The sequence below is a fragment of the Drosophila elegans genome, unplaced genomic scaffold (assembly GCF_018152505.1).
Source record: "Drosophila elegans isolate 14027-0461.03 unplaced genomic scaffold, ASM1815250v1 contig_520, whole genome shotgun sequence".
NCBI classification, from domain to species: Eukaryota; Metazoa; Arthropoda; class Insecta; order Diptera; family Drosophilidae; genus Drosophila; species Drosophila elegans.
This window is the reverse complement of record NW_024545903.1, coordinates 4795595-4812705: the sequence shown is the minus strand read 5'-3', so window position 1 is coordinate 4812705 and position 17111 is coordinate 4795595. Positions and strand designations below refer to the sequence as shown.

The 17111-nt window shown below is 41.4% G+C and overlaps 6 protein-coding genes across 9 annotated transcripts; 3 read left to right on the top strand and 3 right to left on the bottom strand.

Annotated features, from left to right (window-relative positions):
- Window positions 1-129: 129 nt before the first annotated feature.
- On the top strand, window positions 130-2651 carry LOC108136494 (fukutin-related protein). Its single transcript, XM_017257716.2, has 3 exons — window positions 130-867; window positions 1287-1403; window positions 1463-2651. The coding sequence occupies exons 1-3, from the start codon at window positions 130-132 to the stop codon at window positions 2324-2326; spliced, it is 1719 nt and encodes a 572-aa protein (XP_017113205.2). The 3' UTR covers window positions 2327-2651.
- A 97-nt stretch (window positions 2652-2748) lies between these two features.
- Window positions 2749-8774, bottom strand: LOC108145525 (dynein intermediate chain 2, ciliary). 4 transcript variants are annotated; one of them, XR_001774414.2, is made up of 9 exons: window positions 8537-8774; window positions 5937-6370; window positions 5339-5573; window positions 4844-5270; window positions 4707-4784; window positions 4253-4644; window positions 3659-4080; window positions 2958-3202; window positions 2749-2823 (listed from the first exon to the last, which is right to left on the bottom strand). XR_001774414.2 is itself a non-coding variant. In XM_017271012.2 (9 exons), the coding sequence occupies exons 1-8, from the start codon at window positions 8582-8584 to the stop codon at window positions 3019-3021; spliced, it is 2220 nt and encodes a 739-aa protein (XP_017126501.1). In that variant the 5' UTR covers window positions 8585-8774; the 3' UTR covers window positions 2749-2933; window positions 3001-3018. The 4 variants fall into 4 exon arrangements, 3 of the variants coding, with proteins under 3 accessions (XP_017126501.1, XP_017126499.1, XP_017126502.1); XM_017271012.2 differs by having other exon boundaries at window positions 2749-2933; window positions 3001-3202; XM_017271010.2 differs by having other exon boundaries at window positions 2749-3202.
- Window positions 8775-10117: 1343 nt separating this feature from the next.
- On the top strand, window positions 10118-10980 carry LOC108145399. Its single transcript, XM_017270798.2, has 2 exons — window positions 10118-10443; window positions 10515-10980. Exons 1-2 carry the CDS (start codon window positions 10405-10407, stop codon window positions 10911-10913), a joined length of 438 nt encoding a protein of 145 aa, XP_017126287.1. The 5' UTR covers window positions 10118-10404; the 3' UTR covers window positions 10914-10980.
- A 521-nt stretch (window positions 10981-11501) lies between these two features.
- On the bottom strand, window positions 11502-11935 carry LOC108145397 (U6 snRNA-associated Sm-like protein LSm6). The gene is made up of 2 exons (XM_017270796.2): window positions 11763-11935; window positions 11502-11699 (listed from the first exon to the last, which is right to left on the bottom strand). Exons 1-2 carry the CDS (start codon window positions 11851-11853, stop codon window positions 11551-11553), a joined length of 240 nt encoding a protein of 79 aa, XP_017126285.1. The 5' UTR covers window positions 11854-11935; the 3' UTR covers window positions 11502-11550.
- A 342-nt stretch (window positions 11936-12277) lies between these two features.
- LOC108145389 lies at window positions 12278-13906 on the bottom strand. Its single transcript, XM_017270784.2, has 3 exons — window positions 13749-13906; window positions 12549-12634; window positions 12278-12487 (listed from the first exon to the last, which is right to left on the bottom strand). The coding sequence occupies exons 1-3, from the start codon at window positions 13776-13778 to the stop codon at window positions 12370-12372; spliced, it is 234 nt and encodes a 77-aa protein (XP_017126273.1). The 5' UTR covers window positions 13779-13906; the 3' UTR covers window positions 12278-12369.
- Window positions 13907-15770: 1864 nt separating this feature from the next.
- Window positions 15771-17111, top strand: LOC108145402. The gene is made up of 3 exons (XM_017270801.2): window positions 15771-15942; window positions 16707-16883; window positions 16942-17111. The coding sequence occupies exons 1-3, from the start codon at window positions 15910-15912 to the stop codon at window positions 17089-17091; spliced, it is 360 nt and encodes a 119-aa protein (XP_017126290.1). The 5' UTR covers window positions 15771-15909; the 3' UTR covers window positions 17092-17111.

The window sequence follows — 17111 nt, the reverse complement described above, 5'->3', positions numbered from 1 at the left end:
GAGCTAGTGTGGTTCAAGGAAAAGGATTACCCTGCTAGCCATGTAGTTGCAGCTTAGATTCCCGGGAGCAAACTGAGATACAGATACACACATCGCTGGCAAAATCTAGAGCACATCCTGCCATCCACTATGAAGGTCTTTCGGCTGCGACTGGTGAAGCTCGTCCTGCTGGGCTTCCTGCTGGCCAACCTGGTGTTCTTCTACTACACCTGGAACACGCTGCTTTGGCGCCGGATTAGCAGAGCCCTATCGGGGGAGTCGGTGGCACCGGAGGAGCCGCCAAAAGCGGCCAAACTGTCGCCCAAGGATAAGGTGCGCAATGCCAACAAGCACATCCGGAAGTCCATCACCATCGTGTTCTACGGCCACTACAACTTCGAGCAGGACCTCAGGGCAAGCATCGATAGCATCCTGGACGTGATACCCAACATGCCTATCCTGGTGCTGCAAGATGGCGGTGCCGAGTATGCCTATCCGCCGGTTAACTACGAGCGTAATCTAACCGCCGGCGAGGAGCGTACCGTGGTCTTTCAAAGTCTGGCCTTTGATGTGCGGCACACGCGGCAGGAGCTGAATCCCCTGGCCGCCATTCGCACCAAGTACGTCCTCATCATGCCGGACGGTGTGCGGCTGAGCAGCAAGAACATCTTGCAGAAGATCCTGCGCGAGATCAACTCACTGGGTCAGCCGGGACAGCCCAAGGAGCAGCGGCCACCAGTTCCGCCCGAAGAGACAGTGCGTCGGATGGTACTGGTCCCCTTCGCCGGAAACCTCAAGTCCTTCAGCAGCTGCGTCAGAATGACCCTGGATCTGCCTGACTGGACGCTGGAACTGGTGGCCACCAATGACAGCAGACGATGCGATTTGGTGGGTACTATTTGTACAAAAGATTAGTGTACTTAGGCCGTAAGTGTTATAAAAAGTTGGTTAAGGGGTCTAAAACAAAGCAATTTATCAAAAAAAAAAATCAGATTTTTATGACTAACAAAAAAGTTTTTATGAGCAAGTAAAAAAGTTATAGAAGTTTCGAAGTAAAACAAGCATCTAGCTTAAAAAAAAGTTTTGGAGACTTATGTAAGCAACCTAGTTTATTAAAGCTAGGAAGTTTTGACTATTTTTGATTTATTATAATAAGGTTTTTCGTAGCAATTAGGGGGTTTAGAATTAAAGGCAAATTCGTTCAAACATGAAAATATTAAAATAAATTTATATGCAAAAAAAATTTAAATATTAAAAAAAATAATATTAATATAATTGTAATGTCAACCGTTTTATTTTGTGAGTAGTTCCTGCAAAAACACGCCATCCTGCTAGATGCATCCGTTTTGGGAGCCATGCCCGAGCCATTTACTCTGCCTTTCCCGGAAATGCTATACATGCAGGCCAAAATTGCCAATTTGTCGGTGAGAACTCTTCTTTAAGGTCCTTTTGTAGCCCAATTGAGTAACAAATATCCTTTCAGACCACGGTGTTTCCGCAAGCTTTCCAGGAGGGTCGTCGTCTGTTCGCCTCGTTTCACACCAAACAGAGGAGAATGGATCTGCGAAGGCGGCAGTTCCGGGAGATGTACAAGAAACTGCAGATCAAGCGGATTGTAAGGCGGGCCTACAGGGTGCCCGGCAAGGCCCAGGCGAGGGAGGTGTGGGGTCAGGGGCACGGCTTGGTCCTGGACGGCCAGTTCTCGTCGTCGAACACATCGCTGCCGCTCATTACCGACATCGATTTGTTCGGCTGCGAACGGACCACCAAGTCGTGCATCGGGAGTGTGTACAATGAAAGGCCCTACTACTCCTACCTGGGCAAGCATACGCCACCCTGCTGCCTGGACAAGCTGAGGACCACCTTCAACCACGTGCTGGAGGAGTTCGAGAACGTGGGCATACGCTACTGGCTGGACAACCGGGCCCTGCAGAGCGCCATCGAGACGAACCACCTGTCTCCGGATGCCTACGACATCGACATTAGCTTCAATGTCCAGGACCTGGAGCGATCCAATGCGATGAAGAAGTCGCAGAGCAAGCCGTACGTGGACAACGAAGGATTCTACTGGATCAAGGCCACCGACGGTCACTATTTCCGCGTCCAGTTCTCCAAGCTCAATCAGGTGGGCGTCAATCTGCTGCCCTACTCCATTACTGGTACCGAGGCTCGGGCCAACGGATTCTTCGGCTGGAAGGCCACCACCTTCTCGGCGGACTACCTGCATCCCATGTCCACGGTGCTCTTCCTGGGCAAAAGCGTTATGTGTCCGAATAACGTGCTCGAGTATCTGGAGGAGAAGCACATCAAGGTGAGGTCCGCTGACCTGGATGCGGAGGAGGATTAGGCCAACTTGATAAGAGCCTTTCCTTATAACAAAAAAATCCATGAACTTAACAAAAAGAGTGTGTGTGCTGAACGCTGAGATTATAAATTAGGATCAGTGACTATTGAAATCGTGATCATTATGGAGTAACTTTCCAGGAAAAAGCCAATTGTACTAGATAATCCGCCTGTCGGCGATGATATGAGATTTCTTAGTTCAGTTCCAAGTTACTGAAAACCAAAATTAAATGAAAATTGGTCGACAGGGTGAAGACTAAACATCAAACTAGACAAAACTCACAGAAAACTAAATTGGAATGGAATAAGCATTAAGAGAACAATTTTTTGTACTAACTTTGGTCTGGTGTTTCGAATAAGAGGCCTCAAGATCTTTCAATCCTCTAACTTTTTTTGTTGAACACCAGACCTTAAAACGGATTTGACTAAAGTTTTATTCAACGTTTATTTGATTTCTAAGCATATATACAATTTTGTGATTTTTACATTGCTTCTGAGTTCCTTATGTTGGTTGAGGTCAACCGCACGTTGATAGCAAATTTTTGTTAGATTGATAGGAACATAACGTAACATAAGAGGGAAGAGTCAAAATTCTTTTATAACCAGCAGATCTATGTGTAAAATAAAATACATACAATCAGATTATAGTGTTTTCCTGCTGGCCATAAGCAAACTAACTGGGATCATGAATCGGATTTAGCTGCGCACAGTGGTGGCTGCATCGGGCACCACACTGCCCTCCGGAAGTTCACGGACCAGGGACAGCAGCTTCTCCAGCTTGGCAACCTGCAAAGTGGTCTGGTCGAGATAGAGCTGCTTCTTCGGCGGCTTGACCATCATGCGGAGATTGGGCGACAGCTTCAGCGATGTGGTCACTCCCCTGCAAATTAGGAAGGGTTTAAGTTTATTTTATTACTAAAACAAAAAGTGAAGAAAAGAGAGGCAGGCAAAGACGAAATTTCGATGAACATCCATTATGCTAGGACTGTAGGTTTGTCAAAGCAAAACCAGGTAAATAAAGTCATGTAAGTATTTTGGAAATATCAAATCAATATCCAAATTATTCAAATGTTGACTAGTATATTGATATGTATGCAATTCAAAATATAAACCAAGTTAAAAGCCGCTGTTCCTACAGTCCAACTTTTTTGTTGGCATTAGAAAGTCAAATTAGGTTAATTCAGTTACATAACGTCAAGTCTTTATAACCATGTTTTTTTTTTGTCAATTGTTTCTTTAAGTGTTTAATGGTTTAAACTGTTACTGTTACTGTTTTCATAGAGTGATCTAGTTAATTTTTTTTTTAATTGAGTGAAATATAATTAAAGATACTTACTTTTCATCGCCCACCACAATAAAGGCGAGCTTCTCGTTGAAGGCCAGTCTGGTGAGCTTGTTCTTCCGCTTCGGAACCACTGCCTGAACGCATATAGCCTTGTATTTGTTAACATTCAAATCGAAAACATGCACCTTGCCCTCAGTGGTTACCGCTGCGAATACGGTGCTCGAGTAAGGAGCCCATTTCACATCACCCACGGCAGCGCCCAGATCAAAGATGAAGAGAGGGTCGGGACGCATGTCCTCCCACACTTTAACCCGCCAGTCGCCGCTGCAGGACACGAAGATGTTGCTGTTGAACCGGTTGAAATCGATGCGGTAGACGGACATGTTGTGGGCATCGTAGGTCATTAGGTACTTGGAGCTAAAGGCCGTGCTGCATTTGTAGATGTACCCACATTCAGTGCCCACCAGAAAAACCTTGAGAACAGGAAATGAGGCTCGACAAGATTATTACTTTAAAAGGATTATAGTTCTAGCTCAAAGTTATAAAACCTTCTGAAAGGTTAAACCAAAATACCAGTCAATTATAAAAGAAGGAAATATTTATGGCAAATATTAGCGTCCATAATATATATTTATAAATGCCTACCTTGTTGTCGAAGGGATGGAACACCATGCAGGAGCCCCCGCTCTTCAGACTGACCTTGGTACCATCAGGCCCGTCCACCAGGCCGTTCTCCCGGTACAATGTGATGATGGTGGTGACCCACAGCTTGTTCTGCATGAGGATCCAGTTGAAGACCCGCCCATCGGAAGAAACCGAGAAGAAGTTCACTTCGCCGTCGGTCATGTCCAGACCCCACTTAATCTGCCACACGCACTCGCCGTGTTTGCAATTGACTCCTTTGGAGACGTACAGCGGTTCCTTGCAGTCCTCGCGCAAGTTATACACAGCCACATTTCCGTCGTAAAGTCCGATCACAGCCAAAAAAGGATATGTGGGATGGATGTCGCAGCACATTACCCCGCTATCGGTTTGAACTAAAATTAATTGAGGTATAATCAATGTGTAATCATATGTGATTAGCGTAGTTTAAACCTACTAATGTAGTCCGGGAATGAGGGATTCTTAACGGTGAAGAGACACAAGTAACCCTCGTTGGTTTGCTTCATGAAGTCGTCTAAAATAGAGATTGTAAATTATATCATGCATTTAAATATTTTAAGGTTTGAAACTTACGCGATCCAAAGCAGACGGCAAACAGATCGTAGTAGCTCGGATTGAAGAGGATGTCGGTGACGTTCATCTTCTTGGTCTTGTCATACTGGAACTTCCACAAGGGCAGCAGGTTGCCCTCGCCCTCCCTGAACTCGTCGGCTGGATCCTCCCAGTAGCGGTAGTCGTGGGCAATGTCGTCGTAGATATTCTGGTTAATCATGCGCTCGAGGATCTGCCAGCACTTGAGATACTTCTTGTTCAGCTGCTCGGCAATGGCGGTCTTGTCCCGGAACTTCTTTTCCCGTCTGCCACGCTTGCGGTCCTCCTTCTTACTGCCATCCCGCTGCTGTTCCTCGAAATTCTCCATATAGGAATCGTAGATGACCCACTGCAGCACATTGGCCCCGAACTGGGAGCGTGGTGGAGGAATGGTTTGGGTGTCCACATTCTTTAAGGTAAATATGAAATTTTTATTAATTATTTGTAATATAATAATAATACAATAATCGTACTTACCCTCTTGGGATTTGAGTAAGTTAAGGCACCACGTTCGCAGTAGTTGAACTGGTTGATCAGCTTCCGTTTTTTGGAGGAAGCGGCTGCCACCGGCTGGGCCTGTTCTTCGTCTTCAGCGCGGGCCGCGCCACCCTCTCCCTCGCCCTCCCCCTCGCCTTCATCGCCCTCGGTGCCCTTGGCCTCCTCATCATCCTCTTCCTCGACCTCCTCCTCCTCTGCTCCTCCCTCCTTTGCGCTAAAGTAATATGAATCATTAATATCAAAATGTTTACTATATGTAACATTCACATAACTTCAATGTATAATTTGCAAGATAGGGTTTAGTTAGTTATAAAAACTAAGAGAGCTACATCTCATTGTCAATTGCGAGGCTTAGCTCTAAATTAGCCGTAGTGTTTTGAGAAGTAAATGCATATAAATAGGTTGTTCTAGCTTATATAGTTCCTAAATGTCGCTAGGGTTAGATTGACTAGTCTTTTGATGTTGCAATAAACTTGATATCTTATATAGGATGAAAAATGGTGTTTACCCTTTTTTAAAGTCTTAGTCATTTTCCCAAAGATAACTGAATATAAATTAAAGTCTGTTGGCTACTTACTTGGCGCCATCGTCGTCCTCCTCGCCCTCTCCCTCCTCTCCATCGACGTTTTCGGGCTCGCGCTGCTCCACCACCGTGTAGTTGGGCATGGGAAGCGGGTAGCCGATCTCGTCCGACTCCTCGATCTGGCGACGACCCTCCTCCGAATCGATGTGCAGTGAGTTTCCGGGAAAGGCGATCAGGGTGACCGTATTGCCAGGCACTGGAGCCAAGACAAACTCACCCTCCTTAAAGCTATAGACCACGAGATTCCGGATGACATTGGTGTTGGTGGGCGTGAGGACCTTGGTGACCTCCTCGCCCAGCTCCGCCTCGGTGAGATCCAGCTGGTCATCGGGCTTGAGCAACTGGCGGGACTTCATCCAGGCATCGAAGTCATCGGCATCGCCACCACCGCCCCCGCCGCCTTCGACCTTGTTCTTGGAGGTCCTCAGCTGGGGAAAATTGGATCAACAGTATGGCTGAATCACTGGGTTCGTAGGGTGGACGGTTTACGGATTTACGGGTTTACGGAGTGTGTGGTGCATGCAACATTCCACTGATGGTGCCACAAAAGAAACGAAGCTGGGAAGGGGATCTGGTTGGGTGGTGGCCACTTACCTGATACCACTAACATCAGACACTTTCGGAGTTGGGTGCAAGCTGGATTTGGGGCAGGTGAGAGGGATCATGAGAGAGGAGAACCAAGCAGAATGCGGCATGCGACTTAAGAGGAGATACGTATATCCAAATATCGTTTGATGGGGCTTATATTTGAGGTAAATACCCAAGGAGGTGTTACCTCGTCGCCATCCCAGTCGCCGTCGCTGGCGATCTCCTCCAGAGGATCGGCACATCCTGAGGCACTCGCAACCTCAGACATTGCGATGCTTACACTAGACTGAATATGATTTGAGATGGGGAGCGATCTGTCCTACTTAGCTACGACTACGAGTTGAGTTTTAGATTTGAAGAAACGACTACAGGTTGTATTTACAGGTTGTACATATGGAAAGACATCGGTTATTTATATTAGACACAGACAGGCACTCGTGGTATTTACAGATCCCTAGCTTACAATGCGTTCCAAAATCTTCAGACATAAGTCATTATTTTTATTGCATCATCATATATACAGTGCATTTAACATTAATATAGCGCCCCTTCGTTAAATTACAATTATTTTATTAAAATTTTAGCAACTCTATTTTTAACGTTTACCAAAATAAAATACATTTACGGGTTTTCTTTTGACATAAATACAATTAAAATCCTTTAGGGTTCTCTTAATTTTGTTTTTTCTCAACTTCAAGACTTATTTTTTTTAAATTTTAAGATCGAAAAAAAGTTTCTTCTCGCATAAGGTAAAAGCATACTGAAATAGAGCACTTTTGCAATTCATTTTTTAATACATTTTTTTGAGAAAGGAGTAAAAAATATTTTTAACTTTCGTTTTAAAAAAATTTCCAAATCGACGTCACAAAAATCTTAACGAAAATACTATAAATTTTGAATATTTCTGATCTCGCTGCCATGTCATTATGATTATGAAACGCACTGCAGTCACACTCACAGGCACACATATCTAAAGGGTTCAATCAGCTAAAAGTTACTATTGCAGATGCAATCTAATAGTCATATACCGCCATGGCCTTGTTGGCTAGCTTCCACATCCTGGCTGAAATTGGGATCGCTTTTGGGCCAGAAGGAATTCGAGATTGTCTGATGACCACGGAGCTCTGAGCTCGACTCACAGCAAAACGCGAATGAGAATGTGTCCGACTATCTCCTCCGGCAAATCTATCCGGCGAGAGCGGCGAAGCAAGACTGAGCCCAAAAGGAACCTAAACTTAAAGTCAAGACATTTTCGTGATGACATCCGCCACGTCAGCGGCCTCTTCAGGTAACGAACGAAGGCGAAAAACTTTCTGGCCTGACGTCACAACAGGATGAGGTGGAATAAACAAATTGCACACAACTCGATTAGCAGGTCCTGGGAAGGGGGGATATGGGGAACAACAGCAGACACCCCACCTACCTCAAAGATTGCTCCTTACATAAATACATATTTATTTTGATGTGCATCTAAATGAATAAGGTGAGCCTAGGGTCGTATACGTGAGTGATTTATCGACTCTTTTATTGCGTTGGGTCTGATGAGACTTCGACACTCACCAACCGGCCCGGCAAAGGCCAGATCAGGCCAAATAAATTGGTAGCTGTAACAAAATTGCACCGCTCCAATCGCTCTGTTCCGACTTTACGGCTTTCCGACTTTCCGGCTTTCCGGCTTTCCGACTATTTTTCCTTCACAGCTTGGCACGCACATGGTGGCTACTCCACCGGCCGGATGGGCCGGAAATTGCAAATTATGTTTCGTGACAAAGTTCCATCAAGGAGTGAGCTGCCTTGGCTCCGTCAGGAGCTCTCTGACAAACTTATTAAAAAGTAGGCGCAAATAGGCGCAAAAAAATTTTAAACACAAAAATATACTTGGGTCGCAGCAAGGACCTCGTTTCGCCATTACGTTGCCAGCTTTCGAGGCGCAAGGATGTGTGCTTGGCCAGAGTATAAAGTGTACCAGCTGCAGAACAAATAAGTGATATATTTTTGGTACTTACCTTCCCTTTGCCCTGCTTGCCATCGCCCTTTCCCGGTTTTGTTGCCATAGTTCCGGTGGTTTCTTCGAATTTTTTGCACTGAAATTCCTGTAGCTTAGATTGAAACTATTCGAAAATAGTTTTTTAAGATTAAATAACTCCTTTTTTCAACTAAAATAAAGTGTCTCAGTGATTTTTTTCCCGTTTGGTTCCCTGTCAGCGGCCTAAAAAGTGTTTTGTTGAGTGCGTATTTCACAAAGCCAACTAAACCTCAACTTTACGTAATTGTGTGGGGAAGGACCATGCTGCCATTCCTTGGCATAAAGGCATTGTTTGTTTCAGTTTCTATAGAAATTTGGCAGTCGCTATACGCACCAGAACTCGGTTGCCATTTGCATATTGATTGATTATAGAAAATGGGCCTGGGTCTTACAAAAGAGTCAGTGAAACATTTTGTTTTTTGTAGGGAGTTTAGCTTGTTTCGGTAAGGACAGTCTGAGTAAATTGCAAATTGTAAGTATAATTCAAATCTTATACAAATTTTCGTCTTTCAATGTACTTATATCTCATTAAATCTCTTATTGCAGGCAGCTTCACATTGTTTGTCTTCCAATAAGGCATCATTTCGTTTTGTTAATTTTTTAAAATTAATAATATAAGGATTTATTTGGACCTAAAATGCCAAAAGTACTGCAAGATAAGTAACAACTTTTTACTAAGAACCGTCTTCTAATAAAAACAAATATTTTACTTAAACCAGAAACTGAGTCTTTTTACAAATGGTTGGAATAAAGGGTTCTGATAATATAAATAAAATTAAATTCAGCAAAAAACAGTACTTTTTAAATAAAATCGTTTTCAAATCCTTTTTTCATTGTATGTACAGCTGTATTTCTTTTCATATTTTGAGTTCGAAAAAGACTTAGTTTACTTTATATACGTCCCATTAAAACGCTATAAAGTACCTTTTCAAAATTTTGTATGCTATATACATACATTTTTATAAATCCTTAATAAAAAGAAATATGGAAAAAAATGTCTTCAGAATTTTATATTCTAAGTTATAACATAATAACTAACTAAGCCTATTATTATTCCCAAATTTACAAATAAATCTGGGGCGACCTTGCAAAGTAATTTACATCTTCAAGGTCATCGTTATTTTTTTTTGTTTATTTTTGTTATTTTTTTATAGTTTACTTCCAAGAAACTAAAACAAAGAACACTTTTTGAAATTTTATTCATTTTATTTTTTATTTGAGTTTTGTCATGAGCTCGAGCATAAATAGATTTATTAAAGTTTCAGCTTTTCAATTCCTGCTGACTAAACTGATTAAAATATTTCACCATTTTACCCGATGCCAAACTAATGTGTTTTGACATAAATAAACAAAGGTAAACCAAGCAGACTGCACTCTTTTCAAATCAGGCAAGTGGTTTCAGCTTGATGCACCGATCTTGGGTCGTACAAACAAAGCAGACTCATTAAGATCTATAGATTGTTATCTATGGGTTCGCCCGCGAGTAACAAAGTGGCAGTGCCGGCAGCGGTGACCGATACCCAAATGAACGAGACCATCGTCGTGGTGACGAGGGCTGTGAATGGAACGCCTCTTGATGCGACATGCATATCAATTAATTACGACGGTCACATTTGGCTGGGTTTTCGGTGGACACCGCGACATTGGGGATTGGGTAATGCAATTTGGGATATTACAACAGAATACAAGACCTGGGACTGGGACCGATTGCAAATCGCTGGAATCGCTGGGCAACCGGACGCACTGCCATCGAGCCCGTGCAGTTGGCCGAATTTATTCAAATCAGTTGAATTCCGCGCGGGGCAGCGTATAGGTGTCTCCTGTCCTCCGAACATCGTATCAATTGCAATGTGCAAATACGTCTTAATTGCTGCACTGGCCGTAATGGTAAGTGGGTAATTAAAGCAGCCACCCGTCACCCACTAATCACCGCATTAACATTGCCCTTGGCTGCACAGTGCTCCATGGTCCGGGTGCGAGCCACGCTGCACGATCTGCCCGGGGTCTTTGACTTCTCCAACGTGGACCTGGTGAACTTCCAGTACTTCAAAAACCTGGCCTCCCAGGATCCTCGAACCGCCGCCACAGCCAATCCGTTCCTGGAGCACTTCCAGAAGAAGAAGGCGGTACTGGACTACCTGGACCGACTCTTCTTTGGCAACTCGCCATTCCAGCAGCCCAGCGAGATTCCCTTCGATCCGCACTTTGGCCGCGCCTGGCGTCCAGTCTACGAGCGGAAGTTCGGATACCGCGGGGAGCGCCTGATAGCCGCTCTGGGCTCCGGTTACTCAGTCCCCCAGCTAAGGCACTTTGGAGCCATTCCGCGGGAGTACGGCACTTCCCACTATCCAAGTTGAGTGCGTAAAGTACCCTCATCGCTCTAGATAGTATATTTATGGAATAAACTTAAGCTACGATCCTTTACCCTACTCCTTTGCTTTAACTTTACGGGGGAGGCAAGACTGGATTCAGTTGATATATAAACTTGTTTTGAAAAACTAGGCATCTTCAAAGCTACGATTTGGACCTTTTCTTAAATTCTAAGGAGCACATCTACTGGAGTAATATATAATACTGATATGAAAATCACTCTGAAACTATGGAAAAACTGTTAGGACGGTACTTCAAAGTAGACAGAAAGAAGCATAAGCTGCGATCTTGTATAATACAGTAAAGGTTAATTTTTAATGGGGTGTGAAAAGTGATGCGCCACTTTTGTAAGGAAGATACTTATTTGATCACACAATCTCCTATTTTGATTCAGCTATATTTATAAACTGCAATACATATGTTTTGTTTTAATTTAGAACGTTTTGTTTCTGTAAGCCTTTGAAACTGAGAGTAAAGAAAGGTACCAACTATAAGGACCATTCTACCAATTATTATTGGAGGTCGGTCCCCAGCCTTTCGATACACCTAAACCAAGCAACCCAAGGATGTTTGTGTTTTTGTGGAGACTGTTGTATTTACGGGATAAACTTAGGCACTACGATTTCAGACCCTCCGTTTCTGCGTGGATATGTAGAGGACATTGTTGCCCCGGATGAAGGCATCGCCGTACTTGTTTTTCAGCTGCCCGTTCACATACTCCTCCGTTTGTTCCAGGCAGATGTTCATGTAGCCATCCAGGCAGGCCAAAACCCCTGGAAATCGGGAAGTAAAACGTGATTGCCGGCTTTTGTTTATTGCAAACTGATTGAACTCACCTCGGTAGTCCACGCCGTTGTTGAGCTTTACGGCAACGGGTCGGCCGTGAATCTGATTGATAAACTGCGACAGGGCTTCCTTGCGGGACATATTTAATAGAGTATTTCTAAGTAAATGCAAATTCTGAACTCTTTCGGCAAAAAACAACACAAGTTTACACTAAAGATGGACAAACATCGATACACACCGATGCTATCGATATTGTCAAAATATCGGTACTATCGTTGTCTTGATGCGCCCTTTAGCTATTTTATAGCTATGCATACTTTTGAAATAATATTCCCGCCCAAAAGGTGTAGCTTGAAAATAATGACACAAAATTGCTCTATATTTCTAATTTATATATTTCTTAAGGATTCATCCCGTAAGATTTTCATACATTAAATAAATAAATAAATAAATAAATATGTTAAGTCAAAGCCAACTAATTGCTAGCTATTATAAAAAGGGCAGCCCATGGAAACTGTCTCATGGGACTACCAGCGCCATCTGTTGGTCAAGTTGTTGAGAAATCTAGCACGTTATGGGTGTATAAAAAAACGTTTAATTTAAATAAAGCGGAGTAAATAAATTATAAGCTACAATGCAACTAAATATTAAAAAAGCTTAGTGTATGCCCTCCAGTGGCGTGTAGGTCTTGTACTGATACAATTCTGGTCCGCCATAGCCATAGAGAAGTTTTCCGCGTCCATGCTCATCATAATAGGGATAACGGTATTTGGGCCTGAAATAAATCGTTTGGTTTTATTTGGAAAATTAGTTTTCGGTAAATTACTCATAAATACCTTTCAAAGTACTGGAAGTTTGGTGCCTTTGGCTGAACAGTGGCAAACGATGTGTGGGCCACAAATGCAAGAATAAATAAAAGAAGCTGAAAAAGAATTAAATAATTTTTGTTTTTGGAATTAATTAACAATGTTTGACTTCTTCGCGACATCAAGTTTGCTTGATGTGCTTTTAAGTCGAAATAATACTACTTTTTCTTGACACAGAGGTATATTTCTTTAAAATTGCTTCCGTTACAACTTAAGGGCTTTAAAATCTAGATAAATTAAGTTAAAACTTAAGGGCTTTAAAGTCGAGATAAATTAAATTATAGTATTTAATACTTCTGCAGTTTAGTTGGTCCCAATTTCGAAATATTACCGATTCTGATTAGTACACAATTTTTGAGTTTAATTCAAAATGATTTTGCCGTATCAAATTTCTTTAAGGTCTGGCACTATAAACTTATCTATTTTCAAAAGATCGTCACTTAGGGAAAGTTTGGGATTTTAGCAATTTAATTTGTTTTTTTTTCGGTTTTAATGTGATTATTACGAATTAAACTGGTGCGTGGTTTTGGTAAAAGTAAAGTTTTAATTGAAATTTGTAATAACAAACATAACAATGTGAAAGTAGTTTAATTTAGCAAGCCCGATTTAGGGAAGTTAAACATCACATTAAAACCAGCAAATGCTCATTAGCTCACTGTGTCAGCTACACAAAATTGGTAAACAATGTATTTCCAAGAAATCGCGTCCAGGCGCTTTAACCAACAACCAAGCAACGGTTATGCAATTGTACCAACAATAACCACGAAGCGCAACTTGGCCACAACTTGTTGCCCAGAGATTATGACACATTTTGCTTGGCTTTCAACTTGGCCAAAAGAGAGAGATAGAGACAGAGAGAGAAGGAAGAGAAAGATCGCTTTCAAGGTCTTTCCGCCGTAAGAGAGAGACTTCAAATTTGGCCCACATATGGTTTGGAAATGTGTCACTTTTTGGGACGACGAAAACAAATAAATATCGAAAGAAGAACCAACTAAGGCTCATTGGAAATTCAAGTCACAATTTCCGACAATTGCAGACGGTTGGTTTTCTTTTGGGTGCGACTTTCGCGTAGAAGCGTCGGAAATTGTGTCAGTGGGCCTATAGACGTGTTAATTTGGGAGGTAAACCCTATCACCCATCGAGGCGAAAATCAAGCGATCGGAAACTTACAGACAGCAGAAGAGCATTCAACCTGGCCATGGTTTTCCAAATAGTAAAAATATAGTACTCCCCGATCGCAGGCGTAACGGTTTAGCTAGGAAGGGCGGAGCGGTACGAAGATGTTCGCCGATCGCGTTTTGTTTGGCAACTGAATTGCACTGCCAGCCGACAAACGGCCAAAAGCCGCGCTCCACGAAGAGATTGGGAAAGCTTGCAAGAGAGTTGGAGCTTCCAAGTTCGGCTTCGAGTTTGGCTTCCTCTCTATCTCTTTAAATTGAGGTTTTACTCTAATACTGTAAGATAAAATAGTAACATATTAAACCTACAAATATGATAACTTTATTTATTAAAATTAGAATGTCCTTTACGGTTTAAGCTTAAGTGTACACTCTTTTTATTTGTAATATATGGGTATATCATTTACATTTTGTACTTAGGTATTTTTTTTTAACATTTCTAAAAATTAGATATAACTTGTACGTAAAACGAAAAGACTTTATTATCACTTATTTTATTTTTTTAAATTTCACAGTGCTAAAAGGGTTTCCTTGTTATTTAGTCCACAGTTTGCACATTAAAGCAATTATTATTTGAGTAGCATTTAATATTGGTTTTTATTGTTAGAACCTTTTTTTAAGATAACAAAATTTACGGTTAGGCCCGACTGATTTAAAAATAATCAAATAAGTGTGAGCTTATTATATTATTAATTATTTAATAACAAGGTTATTTTCTTATAAAATTTACCTTTGTATATATTTGTTTTAATAGTTTTTTCAATAACTTTAGTTTATAAAGAACAGTTAGAGCTGGGCGAACTTAAAAAATGTTTCTCTCGGTGTAAGTTATTTTGTTTACTTAATTTAATGATCCTTAAGATTTTGCAACTCACTGAGAAAGTGAAAGTCCTGAATAAACTTAAGCGCAGTGTTTTTTTCGTATGCGTTTAGGCTGCCGGAAATGTATGTTTATAAACAATAACTATGGCATCAAAAACCCACCTGAGCCGACTCACGTAGGCTCTTTTTTTTTTGGTAGCAAAGAGAAATATTAAGAGATGGGAAGCCCCGTGCGCCGAGACAGCTGTTCAGGTGGGCAAAAATGGAATTGGGGCCACATTACCAAAGTGGTAGTGGACCGACTGGATGACCACCTCCTATCGAGATGACGATCGACAATTATGTAACTTCTGCAGACATGAAAAGAGTCAAGCTCCGACAAAAAAATTGCTGCCAACCAGTTTTTGCTTTCTTCGTTTTGCGACTTTGTGCCATTTCTTCTCAGCTCCGGCGCACTTTCTTTGCCTTGCATTTGCATTCACATTTTTCCTAAGGTTTCTATTTCTGTTTAACATTATTTTCCACCTTTTTTATTTCTTTTTTCGGTTTGCTTTGGGCGCGTTTGGCTTGCGGCAAATGGCAGTAACCTCTGGCGAATATGCGTACTTAGTTCCGTCTGCCATGAAAACCAATTTGGTGTGTCATTAAACTAAACTAAAAAAAATAAAACAGTTCATAAAGCCAAAAAGAGTATGGCAAAGTCAGCTTTTGAAGTACCTGTTCGAAGGTCGAAGGCAATGTCACAGATCGGAGATCATACTCCATTAATAGGCTGTAAAACCTTTAAAACTTTTTATACACTTCTCAAATTATATAATTCGTTCCTAGTACATTTTTATTATTTCGTAAAATAATTGTTTTCCTTATAATTTAAAAGTAAATAGTAATTTTAAATTTAAGATATTATACAAAGACTTAGCTTAAAGTTATTGTAAGCCCACTTAATCGACATGTTAAGTAATAATACACTTTTTTACAGCCACCAAGTCAATCGGCATTTTTCTCAATGTCTTAACACAAATTTCCGAATCCGTTAAATATTTGTTAGCCAAATTGAATCTTGCCTGTAATCTCTCAATCCCTCTCTGTCTTTCTCTCAATTTCTGGCTCACTCTTCGTTTTGGCTGTGTAACTTCTCAAAGTCTGTTTGGTTTGCCATATTTAGTTGCCGCTCGTGAGGTTGATTTTTATTTTCAATATTTTTCGAGTTGGCGGTTGGCTGCGTTTTATGCAACTACGCGATTTCTGCGATTCGTAGTCTTCAGTGATCAATGGTCCAGTGACTCGCACGGGCGGCTCTTTAATTTGAAATACAGACTCGAATCGCGACAATGTTTCACCTGAGTTTTGCCTTTATAGGGACTGTAAGTGTAACATCAAAGTAAACAAGCCATGAATAAATGCATTAAAAGCTGCGCGGTGGAAGGCTAATGTTGACTGGTGAAATATGGGGCGTATGAGTAATAAACGCTCATCGATTAGTTTCTTGTGCAATCTAATTATCTGCCTTCCAGCTGGTTAACCACACGCCATTGGAAGTGCCGGGTCCAACAAAGCAAAGTTAACTTGGGAAAATACAGAATCTACATTCATTGCAATTTTATTAAGAAAATGTTATATTATCGAAAATAGTGTGTTACTAAAATTAGTTACAACATTTTAAAGTGATATTTGTGCTTTTAAGATCAAAATTTAATGAAAACCCTGTTACTTAGGAATAATTGAAATAAAAAAGTTGTGGCTTGCTACTGTTTTCACTTTCAGACGTTGTTGTTTTTAATTTTGTATGCAGTTAAGCGTACTTTTGCTGATATAGCATCTGATAGAATACAGAAGTGCCCATATTATTTAAATGCTTTGGTACATTTAAACCGACTTAACATTAACTTGTGTGCAAATTATTCAAAAGTGAAAATAGGCATGTGTATCTTATTGGCAATTTTTTTAAGATTAAACAAGATTAGGCGGGTTTTTTGATTTTCTTAATTTGTTGAACAGGTGCTTTTTATGAAAGATTATATAGACAAAGAGTATTCTAAAATTGTAACTAAACTAAAATTAGCATCACCTTTTTAACCGACAATTGGCTATTATGTGTATTTATATTGGTTATACAATTTTTTTCCAGCTACCTCTGGTCCTGGTCCTTCTGCTTCAGGTTAGCCAACCCACAGATGGCTTTATCCTGCGACTAATAACCGAGACACTACAGAACAATGTGGCTGGTGAGCCGATCCTTCACGAGCGGACCCAATGGGACTTCGATCCAGAAGCGGCCAAACGGGCGAGATCTCTATACTACGAGGTGGGACATTCTGAACATCATATTTTATTACTTGCTGATTGATCATTGATTTTTGCAGAAGAATGGATTCCGTTCGGCTAAATTCATTGAGCGATTGGGCGTGGGTCTAGATGGGCGGCATGAGGACCGGCGGCTGGAGCAAGGACATCGCGATGAGGGACGGCTGAACGGCGAACACAATGTGAACTATCCGCCTCCGCCGGCTTAGCCATAAATAATTATGATTTA

Bases quoted from the DNA above. Each gene is read 5' to 3' on its own strand.
- LOC108145389 (XM_017270784.2), bottom strand. From the start codon at position 13,778: ATGGCCAGGTTGAATGCTCTTCTGCTGTCT. The intron at 12,635-13,748 runs GTAAGTTTCCGA...ATTCTTTTTCAG, and splicing joins TGAATGCTCTTCTGCTGTCT to CTTCTTTTATTTATTCTTGC. The intron at 12,488-12,548 runs GTATTTATGAGT...GATTTATTTCAG, and splicing joins AACTTCCAGTACTTTGAAAG to GCCCAAATACCGTTATCCCT.
- LOC108145399 (XM_017270798.2), top strand. From the start codon at position 10,405: ATGTGCAAATACGTCTTAATTGCTGCACTGGCCGTAATG. The intron at 10,444-10,514 runs GTAAGTGGGTAA...TTGGCTGCACAG, and splicing joins TTGCTGCACTGGCCGTAATG to TGCTCCATGGTCCGGGTGCG.
- LOC108145402 (XM_017270801.2), top strand. From the start codon at position 15,910: ATGTTTCACCTGAGTTTTGCCTTTATAGGGACT. The intron at 15,943-16,706 runs GTAAGTGTAACA...ATTTTTTTCCAG, and splicing joins GTTTTGCCTTTATAGGGACT to CTACCTCTGGTCCTGGTCCT. The intron at 16,884-16,941 runs GTGGGACATTCT...TGATTTTTGCAG, and splicing joins CGAGATCTCTATACTACGAG to AAGAATGGATTCCGTTCGGC.
- LOC108136494 (XM_017257716.2), top strand. From the start codon at position 130: ATGAAGGTCTTTCGGCTGCGACTGGTGAAGCTCGTCCTGCTGGGCTTC. The intron at 868-1,286 runs GTGGGTACTATT...TTTTGTGAGTAG, and splicing joins ACAGCAGACGATGCGATTTG to TTCCTGCAAAAACACGCCAT. The intron at 1,404-1,462 runs GTGAGAACTCTT...ATATCCTTTCAG, and splicing joins CCAAAATTGCCAATTTGTCG to ACCACGGTGTTTCCGCAAGC.
- LOC108145525 (XM_017271010.2), bottom strand. From the start codon at position 8,584: ATGGCAACAAAACCGGGAAAGGGCGATGGCAAGCAGGGCAAAGGGAAG. The intron at 4,785-4,843 runs GTAAGTTTCAAA...TCTCTATTTTAG, and splicing joins TGCCGTCTGCTTTGGATCGC to ACGACTTCATGAAGCAAACC. The intron at 4,645-4,706 runs GTAGGTTTAAAC...AATTAATTTTAG, and splicing joins CTCATTCCCGGACTACATTA to TTCAAACCGATAGCGGGGTA.
- LOC108145397 (XM_017270796.2), bottom strand. From the start codon at position 11,853: ATGTCCCGCAAGGAAGCCCTGTCGCAGTTTATCAATCAGATTCACGGC. The intron at 11,700-11,762 runs GTGAGTTCAATC...CCCGATTTCCAG, and splicing joins CAACGGCGTGGACTACCGAG to GGGTTTTGGCCTGCCTGGAT.